Here is a 14023-nt window from a genome sequence, read left to right as displayed (position 1 = left end):
CTGTCCACTCTCCCAATTTCCTCATTTAATTTTCAGGCTTGAGTCTGGTTAAATTGCAACACTGTAAAAGAGAAGAGAAAGAAATAGTTATTAAGTATCTGCTTTGCTGGGTAGATATTATTACTTTCATTTTTACATGTGAGGAGACTGAGGTTTAGAGAAGTAATTTAACCAGGGTCACAAGGAAGAGTGTGATTGGAACTGAGATTTGCCCCACTCCAAGGCCAGGGTTCTGACCACCCTGTCAAGGCCTACTTGTCTTGCCCAGGACTTGGTATATAGCAGAGTAGTGTAATTTACAAATCTAGACTGTACTTCTCTCTCTTTGGGAATTTAGGGATTATCTGATGGGGAAAATAGCCCTATATGGTATAGCACGACACAGAGAACTCTTATGGATATAAAGTAGATAGCTGACATCCAAAGTAATTTGCCTTTGCATTTATATGGACACCACCCATTCTCAGCCCTGAGGAAAAATTAATTCAGAGTTTTAGCTCATAGATGAATTCTAGCCCTTTTTCAACACGCTACTTAATTGAGACAAAGATTACTTATCTAGGACAAAGGTAAAATTTATTGCTTTAAATTTATTTTCTCCCTCCATTTCCGAGGAAATGCTTAGGCATTTTTGAAACAAAATTCTGTGCTTTCTCTACAGTTGAAAATATTCAGGGAACAGGTGGCAGTCCTGTTTCCTGGGAACATTTCTTTCACTCCTTAATGCTTTACCATGAGCACCTCCGGAAGGATCTTCCAAGTGCAGATAGTGTCCAGTACCGTCACCTTCCTTCACGTGGAATCACCCAGAAGGAACAGGATGGATTGATTGCTTTTTTACAGCTCACCTCCACCATCATTACTTGGGTAATTATCATCCACATCATATGAGAGTATAATTTTGTTTTCTAGCACAGAGGCATCTTAAGAAACTCCCAAATTTTCATGAAATGCTTGAGGTTTATGAGTGATGAATTTTGCATATATGGAATTCTGTTTTTAGGCACTGTGTTTCTTTACCTTCAGAGGGTTTAGCAATGGTAGCCCAGTTTATTGCTTTCAGCTAGTGGGAATATAATAGCATATGCCTGAAGGAAAATAGGCAAAGAAGAATCAGTTGTGGATGCACATCCTTCTAGAAGGTCTCATAGCATAGTTGTGGATGTGTATGTATTGGTGTTATGTATACATAAGGAATATATTTTAAATTATTTTTAAAGTTTATTTTTAAATTGATTTATTATTTTTATTAGAGAAGAGAGCACATGCAAGCAGGGTACAAGGTGGGGTAGAGAGGGAGAGAATCTTAAGCAGGCTCCACGGTAAGTGCAGAGCTTGATGTGGGATTCGATGTCTTGACCCTGACATCATGATGTGAGCCAAAATCGAGAGTTGGATGCTTAACTGACTGAGCCACTCAGGTACCCTAAAGCTATTTTTGATTAAAGAGAAAAGTTATTTACTAAAGAAAAAAGAAAAGTTACTCACTGAATTACTCTTTTATTCTCTCTTTACACTGAACCATCTTACCTGCCACTACCAAAATTAGACTTTATAAGAAACATTGGTTTTATTACATAATATCTCTACTCAGAAACCTCTTTTAGTTCTATTATTTCCTAGAGCAAAATTGCTTAGTGAGACAATCTGTCTTGAGGACAGGAATATTGTCTTCTGACTTTTCAGTTTTTCCAGGAATGCTTAACATTAAAACATAAAGTTAGTAGTTATTTCTTGTTGAATTAAAATGGAATGGTATTGGCGTGCCTGGGTGACTCAGTCAGCTAAGATTCCAACTCTGGATCTCAGCTCGCATCTTAATCTCCGGGTCGTGAATTTAGGCCTGTCTTGGGCTCCACTCTGCGTGTGGAGCCTACTTAAAAAAGAAAAATAAGTGGTATTTGATATCATATATATATCTTCATTTTTTTTTTTTTTAAGATTTTGTATATCTATTTGAGAGAGAGCAAGAATGAGAGAGAGAACATGAGCTGGGGGAGGGGCAGAGGGAGAGGAAGAAGCAGACTCCCCGCTGAACCAGGAGCCCTATATGGGGCTCTATCCCAGGATCATAACCTGAGCTGAAGTCAGATGCCTATCTGACTGAGCCACCCAGGCACTTCTATAATCTTTTTTTCTCAAAAAATGAAGTTAGTTATTCATGTATTGTAGTAGAAAACATACTACATTGTTTCAGAAAGATTTGAAAGTGCTTAGGTAAGATTTATGTGACTCTGTAGACCATATATCTCATATGGATTATTTTCCATGCTTAGAGCTATAAAAATAATTCTAAAAGACTATTTTTCCTCCATTCTTTACATTGACTGAGCTGTAATCTGATTTGATCCACTGGTAGACCTCAAAGCATAAGCCATAGGTTTGTCTTTGTTTTGGTACATAGTAAGTCTATGAATACTCGGTGTAAGTGCTAGCAAATGACTAGATGATTTCTAGTCATTTCCCTTAGCTTTTTTAAAGATGAGAAAGTCTTGTTCTTTCTGTATTTGATTCCCAGAGTGAAAATGCTCGCCTGGCACTCTGTGAACATCCTCAGTGGACCCCGGTTGTGGTGATTCTGGGACTCCTACAATGCAGTATTCCCCCCGTTCTAAAAGCAGAGCTGCTGAAGACCCTTGCAGCTTTTGGAAAATCTCCTGAAATTGCTGCTTCCCTCTGGCAGTCCCTGGAATACACTCAGGTAGTAGATTACAAGATCTCTTATTTGTTATAGTTTGAAAAGTGAGGCCTGGTAATATGGTAAAAGCAAGAGCATCCAGTTTGCAACTTACAGTATACCAGGACCTTCCCAGTTAGACAGTCCTGGTCTTAGTACTAAACACAGCATCAGAAACTAACAGGGTTAGGTTTTCCTCTTGTATCAGTTGACAGCTTTATTAGGTTACTAGAGATGGGCTCTCAAGACTTTGTTTTTCTGTGCTCACAGACAATAGACAGAATTCCTTACTCCGTCTGTGAGGCTAGGCTGACAAGAGCTTGCAGGTGTTATTTGTACTTACTAAATGTTAGGATTACCTATTCTTTTCTGCTGCTTCCGTGTCCTCTATCAATTTTTCTTTTTTTTTTTTTTAAGATTTTATTTATTTATTCATGAGAGACACAGAGAGAGAGAGAGAGAGAGGCAGAGGGAGAAGCAGGCCATGCAGGGAGCCTGATGGGGGACTGGATCCCGGGTCTCCAGGGTCACGCCCTGGGCTGAAGGCAGGCACTAAACTGCTGAGCCACCTGGGCTGCCCTCAATTTTTCTTTCTTAAGATGTAAGATTTATTGGAATTCTTCTATGAAGGTATACTTACTGAATATATATAAAATAATATTATCATAATTATATATTATTAACATATATTAATCATTAATGTTATATAATTAAGAATAATACATGATATATATTATATATGATATATAATATATTATATACATATTATATGATTATATATAATAATACATATTAGAATAAAAAAGAAGGATGTGCTTTACAAACATATCTCTAGAAAAATGGTTCAGTGGAATATGTGTTTGTCTAAAAAACAGTAAAACATATAGGAGCCTGTGATTCTAACACCATTTTGAAGCAGTAAAATTTCTAGTTATTTTCTAACATGTGTGTCCTGAAGAGGTGATAATGTTTTATATGAGCAAAATGAAGGGAGCTGGTGTGTGCTGAGAGGCTGAGTCACTCTGGGTTTAGTATCAATACTTCATATTTTTTCATTTATGAATGTGTCACTACTTAGTGTTCTAAGTTCTTAGCGCTCCTTTATACCAATAATGAAGTATGGTTGGGCTTAGACATTTCTAGAGCAGGATTTCTTTTTTAAGGATTCTACGTGATAGTACATTTTCAGCTTGTAAGAGTGGTAAGTAATATAACATGAAGTGTCATTCATTATACCACATACTGCCTATGTACCTAGCAAGGTCAGGTCAGAACATCTTAACTCTGAACTTTTGCCCACATAAGAAACTTGTTCAAATCTGTTATTAACAAATTTAATTATTGGTTTTCTGGTGCAGACAGTGGGGCTGGTCTCAAACCCTGGTGAGATTTTATTCTGTAAATCCTCTTAAGATTCATTCCTAGAATATTTCAGAGGCTATTTGTTGAATATTGTTCTTATGTGCACTTAGAAACTACCAGTTTTCTGAAGCCCAGATAATTAAAGGTTCTACCTGAATCGCATACAATTACTAATGAAAGTCCTATCAGAGACTTCTTTCTCTCTTTCTTTTTTTTTTTTTAAGATTTTATTTATTTTTATTCATGAGACACAGAGAGAGAGAGAGAGACACACACACACACAGGCAGAGGGAGAAGCAGGCTCCCTGCAGGGAGCCTGATGTGGGACTCGATCCTGGAACTCCAGGATCACACCCTGGGCTGAAGGCAGGCACTTAAACTGCTGAGCCACTCAGGCGTCCCAGAGACTTCTCAATTGTCATTTCTGATCAGGATCATAAGATACATATATGTTGTAGGTGAGAAATATGACTATTGCAGAGCCACTATTTTTCATTGAGGATTGGGGAATGTTCCTAACATTTATTTCTTATTCCTAACATCTATTTCTTATTTTAAGATACTGCAAACCGTAAGGGTTCCAAGCCAGAGGCAAGCTATTGGTATCGAGGTAAAGTTTTCCTTTTAGTTTAAATGTTCTATTTGTACATTCACATGATGAAAATTAACAAAAGTTGTTCTTACTCTGTTGGTTTCTATAATTTTCAAATTTAGTATATTTCATTTGAAGTGTAGTCAGGGCAGTGTTGAAATGGAGATGAAACTTTTCATGAGAGGGACCAAAAGCTTTAGGTTTCAGTTTTGGGAAAAGATGTTACAAAGCAGCCATCCGAGCTGAAAGTTTGCTTTGAATCTAGTTTAATTCAGTTACTTGGGTCAACCAAAGTGAGATTTTACTTTAGTTTCTTTTTTTCTCTCTCTATGCTCTCCTTTTTCATGAAGAAGCATAAGATTTCTATTTTTAATTCACAGATGGGAATAATATGTGGGAATTTGAAATTCTTCCATCTGATTGATCTAGATTTATATACTACTTTTGTGTCTTTTCCTCTAAATGAACAATGGTAATATTTGTTACATTTCTTTTTGGTGTCATGATGATAAGCTCAACATTAATGAGTCAATGTCTGCAAAATGTTTTGTACTTTATAGCTGATTGTTTTATATTGCTAAATGTCTTTATTTTTCTTTGAAAGGTTGAACTAAATGAAATAGAATCCCGGTGTGAAGAATACCCATTGACTCGAGCTTTTTGCCAGCTTATTAGTACCTTGGTGGAGAGTTCATTTCCTTCTAATTTGGGTGCTGGCCTGCGGCCCCCTGGCTTTGACCCTTATTTGCAGTTCCTCAGAGATTCTGTGTTTCTCCGATTCCGCACAAGAGCTTACCGGAGAGCAGCTGAAAAGGTAATGTTCAGAGAAACCTTTTTTATCCTTATTCATTTATTGATGCTTTTTCTTTTATTAAAGGTATAAGATGCTATAAATTCATTTTAGCCTTTGACAATCAATACAATTCATAGTCTTAATGCTGAGATGCCCATGATCTGATTAGTTTATATGCTTTAAATAAACCAATCTGTGCATTAAAACTAAAGCACTGGCTTTTTTAGTGATCAGTAATTTAATTGATATGAATTTATAGTCATTCATATCTTTAGTTGAACAAATTTGGACCAAAATTGAACCAAAAATATCACACCTTTGTCAGGTGGAAACACATTGTCCTTTTTGGGGATGATTTTGTTTAGGGATTGAAGTAAGTTTAGACTTGCACACCAACTTCTATTGATCTAGTAGCACTTTTGAGTTGTAGAGTCTTAGCTTAGTGGGAAGGCATATTATGGTCCATCAGGTATGTTTGCCACGGATGGAATTGGAAGGAGCACTGACATTTACATACGTATTTGCTCTGGTTGCAACACACAACTGAATTTATCGTATATATCATCTTATGTAATTCCAATCTTACCGTGAGGCAGGTACTATCAATAATCCCATTTTACAGACGGAGGCTTAGCAAGGTTAAGGAACTTGCCTAAGGTCTAGGACCAGGATTTGAACCTAGGACTCTGATTCCAGATTCAAGCTCATAACCTCTAAGCTATGTAAGAGACCCTTCCAGGTTCTGACATAATTCACTTAGTCTATAATACTGTTTATTGCCTCCCAGATCCGCTTGGATGTTATCTTGTAGGGACATTTCTGCTTTATTTTTATAGTTTGCTATTTTTGAACCTATTGGTTTTATTCGTTGTTGTATTAGTGATTATAAAAATAATTTTTATGCTAATTTGGGACAGTTAGGAAAATATAGAAAAATATAAGAAGAAATGATATTATCCATAATCCTCTAGGAGGGATAATTTAGTCTTTTTCATATTTATACTTTGAGATAATTAGTTAAATTACTTTGCATCTGTTTTTTGACTACTAAATTTGTTATCATGAGCACTTTTTTATGCCATCAAAGATCCTTTGAAAACAGTCTCTTTAAGGTTTAATGTGTGATCTTGTTTTTAGCATGGTGTATGTATTCATTTCCCTTTCATTGGACACAGTTTATTTCTAATATTTCATCCCAAGTAACTGAAATTCATTTTTGGTCACTTGTCTTATGATTTTTGCTTCTCACAGAGTAAAAATAAACACTGGGTGTACATTTAAGTCCTAAAATTACCTCATTAACATCTGTCTCCTTGATGAAAAGAATTAATGGCGACTATATGACTTGTTAAAAGTCCTTGTGAATGCCAAATAATGGATGCTGAGAATTGTGATCTCTTCAACAAATGCTCTGATACGTTTTTGCACTTCTCTTAGGTAGCTTATTTGCCTTTTTGTTAAAAGGTCATTATGATCTAAGTGTTTAGAGCTTCAGTTAGCCACATTCTTTCCAGATTATTGTTTTTTGTTCATGCATCTGGATACTTGCAGTGCTGCTGTTTCCCTTGCTACCGTTGATTGCAGTTCCACCCCAACACATATACCCTCTGACTTTTTTCCCTCAATTTCATGAAGTTTTTGCACTTGAAAGTCTTCCTCAGGTTTAACTTCTGTCATTATATTTTAGAGTACTAAAACAGTGCTTTAGATCGAGATAAATAACATAGACTATTAGAGCCAGTGTATATATTTGTCAGTCCTAAAATCCATTATTATGTGGTGATAAGTCTTTTTTATTTAAATCAATGATCTTGAAATTTTTGGGAAGTACAGATAGTAGATAATTTTAAAATAATTTTAAAAAATCACCATATAGTCCCAATTTCCAAAACTAGTCTTGATAAAATTACGTGCAGTGGAAATGATTTTAAAATTTAAAAAGAAAAAACAAAAAATCCTTATCTAAATTACCAAACTCAGCCTTAATAAATTCTATTTAATGGATTTTTTTTTAAAACAAAGTCTTAATTTTCCTATCTATACTGTTATATATATTTTTCTTTTTTGTAAATTTTTTTAATATATTTTTCCTTTGGCATAGTATTTTTCCTTGTTGCATAGCTTTTAAAAATATTTTTTAACAGAAAGGTATTAATGGGGCCATTAGGGGCAAGCCTACTAGTGATGGAGTCTTAACTTCTTTGGTTCGAGCTGTAAGATAGAATACTGGTCTGGGAATAGAAGTCCAGGGCTTGCCTTCCAGCACCTTTGCTACCAAGCTTTATAGTTTTAGGGAAGTTATTCATGCTCTGAGCTTCACTTGCTTTCTCTTTGAAATAAGTGTGATTAGATGATTTCTTAGACCCTTTATAGCTGAGGTCTTTAGAGAAAATATGAAATATTTGACACTTTTGACATGTTCTGGAGTAAAGTGGGAGGAATAAAAAGCCTAGCATGGCTATCACATTGGACTGTTTTATTGTTACTGTAACATTTGTGTCTTTCCATAGTGGGAAGTTGCTGAGGTTGTTTTGGAGGTGTTTTATAAATTACTCAGAGATTATGAGCCTCAACTTGAAGATTTTGTAGACCAGTTTGTGGAATTACAAGGTAATTTAATTCTGTCACTTTCAAATAAGCTGTCAGCTATTTATAAAGCTACTTATAATTTAGATATATATATGATACAAATTATTTCTAAGTTTATAAATTAGAGTGTAATCTTTTTAATTATATTATTTATTTTAATTGTTATGAACAAGAGAAAGTAAAATTTTGTGGAATGAAAGACAACACTGCCTTACAGATTATTTGACAAGTTAACATGTTATAGGTAACTAACTGCTGTGAGCAAAACAGCCCATTTGGGAATTACCACTGTATACAATTTGTGTCCTTGTCTCTAAATTGAAACTTGCCCATTCAGTTGCCATTTAATTTTCAGGTCTCATACATTTCATATAAACCAAGGGTGTGACAAAAGTACTAACTGACCATCTTTTGGACTATGTTGTGTTCTATTTAGGAGAAGAAATCATAGCCTACAAGCCACCAGGATTTAGTCTCATGTATCATCTTCTGAATGAGTCACCAATGTTGGAGCTTGCTCTTAGTTTATTGGAAGAAGGCGTTAAGCAGCTGGATACCTATGCCCCTTTCCCTGGTATGTGCCCGAATGTCTTAATGTCTTGAAAAACAGTTCTCATATTTTCATTTTTTATAAATGGAAGGTTAAAATAGATGATTTCTGAAGTCCTTTTCCCTGTGAGGTTCTCCGTATTTACGTAATGTTTTCATTGAGTCAAGCAGTGAAAGTATATTAAAAGTGAAAGAGGGATCCCTGGGTGGCTCAGTGGTTTAGCACCTGCCTTCGGCCCAGGGCGTGATCCTGGAGTCCTGGGATCGCGTCCCACATTGGGCTCCCTGCGTGGAGCCTGCTTCTCCCCCTGCCTGTGTCTCTGCCTCTCTCTCTTTCTCTCTCTCTCTGTGTCTCTCATGAATAAATAAAATCTTTTTTTAAAAAAAAGTGAAAGAGTAAAGTACAGTCTCTCTCACTATAACTGTGTCTCCTTGCATGGTTTTTTTTATGGGTAATTATAGTTATTTTTCTTTCATTTTAATGTCTTTAACATGCCTAAATTTAAATCTAATGTATTTTTTGTTTTCTTGTCTCTATAGTCTTCGTAGAGGCACTTAACTACATAGTGCCTGCTACATAGTGTTCAATAGATTTTATTTAATATCATTACTGCTGCGGACAGCCCCAGTGGCTTAGCAGTTTAGCACTGCCTTCAGCTCAGGGCGTGATCCTGGAGACCCGGGATTGAGTCCCACGTTGGGCTCCCTACATGGAGCCTGCTTCTCCCTCTGCCTCTCTCTCTTTCTCTCTCTCTCTCGGTCTCTAATAAATAAATAAAATCTTTAAAAAAAAATATCATTACTACTGCTAATTATCATGATTTATTGAGAGCTTACTATGCATTTGGTGCTTTTAAAAGCACTTTTAGCACATTTATTCTGCATAAAAGCCTTATTAGATATCATTTCCAGTTTATAAATAAGGAAATTGATGTAACAAAGAGATTTCATATCTTTTGGTGGTAACTTTTGGCTCTGTGATTTGAACGTAGACAATTTGGCTCCAGAGTTCATGTATTTTAAATTTGAATGGTGGGATTATAGATGATCTTTGTTCAAATTCTCCATTTCTTTATTTGCAAATTTTCTGCATTGAGTATATATTACTCTAAATCAGTTTCTCAGTTTTGGAGCCAGTGACATTTCAGGCCATGTAATTCTTTGCTGTGGGGACCGTTCTGTGCATTGTAGACCCCCATCCACTAGATGCCTATAGTGCTTTCCCAGTTGTGACAACCAAAAGTATCTCTAGGCCTTGCCAAGTGTCCTCCAGGACCTAAATTACCCTCAATCTGAAAACCATTGCTCTAAATAATGAAGGAAGAGATAAGGGAAAATGAGAAGCCATTGCATACAAGTAATCTTAAATTACAGAAATTATGGTGAATTGACATTGATGAGTAGTTTTATGAAGTTGCTGCTGTAAGTGAACATTTGAGGGCTTTTTGAGTCCACAACTTGTCCTTTGGCTTGTTTTCCTAAGAACTGTGCATTTTTAAGATTCATGTAGAACTTTCTAACTTTATGTTTTTTTGTAGGGAAGAAACACTTGGAGAAAGCAGTGCAGCATTGCCTTGCACTTCTCAATCTGACTCTGCAAAAGGAAAATCTCTTTATGGATCTTCTAAGAGAGAGTCAGCTGGCTCTAATAGTTTCTCCTCTAGAACAGTTGTTACAGGGAATCAATCCCAGAACCAAGAAGGCTGATAATGTGGTGAATATTGCCAGGTAAGTTATATTTGTAGATAGAAAAATGACGAAATAAATCATGTGGGCTTGCTTTCTACCTTTGATTTCTAAATCTGGTCAGATCCTCATTCATTACTTTGGGGGTTGGGAGGCTCATTTTGTTCTTGCCTTCTTTAGTCCTTCTGATTTTAATCACTCTGACCTTTAAATTTTTTTTCTCTTTCTAATGAATTTGTATCTTAAGCATTTCTTAGTATAAAACGACATTGTCTTAGTATTGTTTGTCTCCTGAAGGGAGACCATATTATACTCTTAGTGGGAATACAAACTGGTGCAGCCACTCTGGAAAACAGTATGGAAGTTCCTTATAAAAGTTAAAGATAGAATTACCCTATGACCCAGCAATTGTCCTAGTAGGTATTTATCTAAAGGATACAAACATAGTGATTCAGAAGGGCCCCTTGCACCCCAATGTTTATGGCAGCGATGTCCACAATAGCCAAAATATGGAAGGAGCCCAGATGTCCATCTACAGATGAATGGATAAAGAAGGGATTTGGGATGAGGTCTCACACACACTCAACTCACACACACACACACACACACACACACACACACACACACACACAGGAATATTACTTGGCCATCAAAAAGGATGAAATCTTGCCATTTGCAATGATGTGGCTGGAACTAGAGAGTATTATCCTAAGCAAAAAAAGTCAGAGAAAGACAAATACCTTATGATTTCACTCGTGGAATTTAAGAAACAAGACAGATAAACTTAGGTGAAGGGAAGGAAAAATAAAATAAGATGAAAATTGAGAGGGAAGAAAACCAAAAGTGATTCCGAAATCTAGGAAACAAACTGAGGGTTGCTGAAGGGGAGGTGGTTGGGGAGATGGGGTAACTGGGTGATGGGCATTTAAGGAGGGTACATGATGTATTGGGCACTGGGTATTATATGCAACTGATGAATCACTAAATTTTATCTCTGAAACTAATAAAATGTATAAATATATATATATATTAGGGAAACTAAAAGTTTGGTGGTTAGGGCTAGGGAGCAAATTTTTCATTGTATATATCCTAGCTTCCTGTAACTTGCTTTGCAGTGTTTGGTGTTTTGTAACTTGTAGAGGTGTCACCCTGATTGATTACTTCAGCTTCACATGGCATTGTGTGTGTGTGTGTGTGTGTGTGTGTGTGTGTGTGTCCGTCCGTCCCAAATCCCTCCTTTTAATAAGGATAGCAGTCATTGGACTAGGGCTGTCTGTAATGACTTCATCTTAACTTGATTGCCTGTGTCTACAAAGACCCTATTTCCAAACAAGGTTACTGTGGGTTCAGATATAAACGATCAAATTTTGGAGGAATGCAATTCTTAACCAATAACAGACTGTATCTAGTTAGGATGGAAACCTTTGTCATTTACCCAAGATGTTGAGAAGAGTAAAAAGCCAAAAGTTTCATCACATCGTTCCTCAAATGTTTTCTTGTTTTAAAGATACCTGTATCATGGCAACACTAATTCAGAATTGGCTTTTGAAAGTGCCAAGATCCTCTGCTGTATCTCTTGCAACTCTAATATTCAGATAAAATTGGTTGGAGATTTCACACATGACCAGGTAACTGATTTTGTTGTTGTTATTTCATTTGGTACATTCTGAGCACATATGAAAGTCACAGTGTCTGTGGAGGAATCTTATTTTTGTTTATGAAAAAGTTCTATGAGAGTAAGTGTATTTATATATGATGGTGAAAACCTATCTGTGTACTGGGCTGTAATTTGTGTTTGAAAAGAATATCATCCACAGTGATACCATAGGCACCGTAGTGTGTGCCTGGCAAGCAGAGTGAGACTCTTGCTCTTCTGAGTACAATAAGGTGATGAGGCTTGTCAGTGCAGCTTCTGCTTGTGTCCTACATCCTTTGTCTCACTCTGTCAGTCACTCAGACTCTGGTCTGATTTTTTTTTAAATTTTATATATTTATTCATGAGAGACAGAGAGAAGCAGAGACATAGGCAGAGGGAGAAGCAGGCTCCTCACAGGGAGCCTGATGCGGGACTCGATCCTGAGACTCCAGGACCATGTCCTGAGCTGAAGGCAGGCGCTCAACTGCTGAGTCACCCAGGTGTCTCGAGCCTGTGCAATTCTGAATGTGTCTCATTGTTGAGTTGGCCTTCTGGTGACTTCCATTTGTGTCACTATGTTTGATATTGCCCTATAGACAGTTTTCAGATGTTTTGTTAATCCAATTTATACTCTATTTCTATTTTGAATAGCTCTATTCTATGCTGAAGAGTTACTTTTGGGGAATCTGCTACTTTTTCCCCTCTTTCTTTCATGTTAGAAATCACTGCTTTAGCTAGTTGGATTTTGTTGTGTACTCCTTTACATCAGAATCTTCCTTTGTTGGGCTGGCAATATATGGCCCACAGATTGACTTAAAGGTCCATTAATCAGTTGTAACAACAAAAAATAAATCCACAAAAAACTACATAATAGGGGATGTGGAAAGTGAGGGTTCTCAGCTCACTCATAAACATTTGAGTATGAATTATTATTACCAATTTTAACATCCTGCTAGATTCCTCGAGGAGATTGAAGTAGTGTCTAATCTCTCAGCCCAGAAACATAAAACTGGTGATAAGCAATATATTTCTAAAGAGAAAAGATAAGAATTTTATTTTATATTTTAGTTAAGATCCCATAGCATTGGGTTTATGATGAAGAGGTCATGAGATGGCAATTTAATGTTATTTTTTTTTAGAAACTGATTTGATTCTTTGAGAAAGAAAATTTGGAGAAGCAAGTTTTGAAATCAATAAACTTTAAAAATTTTTGCGTCTTCAGTTATTTCTATAGAGAGCTAGCGTATGGCATTTTAAGGAACTGAGTTTCCTATTAAAAGCAAAACTAAAACCTAAATACTTTAGAGATTTGCCTTTTTTCTTTATAGACAAGTGTATAGTTTCTCTAATATTTAAGAAGTTTATAATTTGTCTTTTAAAAAATCTTTCTGTGAACCCAGAGTGTAAGTCAGAAGCTGATGGCTGGATTTGTGGAGTGTTTGGATAGTGAAGATACAGAAGAATTTGTACGCCTAGAAGAGGGTAGGTCTTCCACTAACATGTTTATTTTTTACTTTATATAAATATAACAAGAACTTTAATTGTTGGTGATGAAACAGAAGTTTGAGAATTTGCTAGCACAAACATGTAAGGCTTTGTGGAATCCTCTTAAACAAATCTGAACTTACTGTAATGGCTGGTGAAGTGAACTTAAAGAGAACATGATGGTTTGGAATACAAGCTTTATATATTTAAACTTATCTTGACTTTTTTCGTTTTGTAATTTTGTTTTGTGGATTTCCACATTAAGGATCAGAGCTTGAGAAGAAGTTAGCTGGAATCCGTCATGAAACAAGAATCCACATCCTGAATCTTCTCATCACCTCTCTGGAACGCAACCCACCCAATCTTGCTCTCTACCTGCTGGGATTTGAACTGAAGAAACCTGTCAGTACCACAAACCTACAAGATCCAGGTACAGCCATCGGACACATAGATGTTGTTTTTCTTTCGTATTTATGTAGCTAAATGGTCATTCATTGAATTCTGGGCTCATGGGATAATTCATTGAAAGTGAGAGGTCACATGGTAGGTAACTCTTTAGGACTTGGATCAAGTCCACAAATTAAGCCTTGGAAAATTGGCACTTACTAATTTTCCATGTCAGTATTTGCAAGTGTGTTTACAGTGGAGTATATG

The 14023-nt window shown here is 36.2% G+C and overlaps 1 protein-coding gene across 2 annotated transcripts in view; it reads left to right on the top strand.

Moving 5' to 3' along the window:
* NUP205 (nucleoporin 205) overlaps positions 1-14023 on the top strand; it is a 78601-nt gene that overhangs the window by 25396 nt on the left and 39182 nt on the right. For both annotated transcript variants that reach the window (XM_055335329.1, XM_055335330.1), the window contains exons 12-21: positions 662-867; positions 2519-2701; positions 4599-4649; positions 5236-5445; positions 7935-8034; positions 8450-8587; positions 10101-10290; positions 11756-11876; positions 13285-13366; positions 13635-13799. In XM_055335329.1, coding sequence (XP_055191304.1) covers positions 662-867; positions 2519-2701; positions 4599-4649; positions 5236-5445; positions 7935-8034; positions 8450-8587; positions 10101-10290; positions 11756-11876; positions 13285-13366; positions 13635-13799 — 1446 coding nt within the window. The remainder of the gene's footprint in view (positions 1-661; positions 868-2518; positions 2702-4598; positions 4650-5235; positions 5446-7934; positions 8035-8449; positions 8588-10100; positions 10291-11755; positions 11877-13284; positions 13367-13634; positions 13800-14023) is intronic.

The sequence above is a fragment of the Nyctereutes procyonoides genome, unplaced genomic scaffold (assembly GCF_905146905.1).
Source record: "Nyctereutes procyonoides isolate TBG_1078 unplaced genomic scaffold, NYPRO_anot_genome, whole genome shotgun sequence".
Lineage (NCBI taxonomy): Eukaryota > Metazoa > Chordata > Mammalia > Carnivora > Canidae > Nyctereutes > Nyctereutes procyonoides.
The sequence above is the reverse complement of the archived record's forward strand: the minus strand, read 5'-3'. Positions and strand labels throughout refer to the sequence as shown.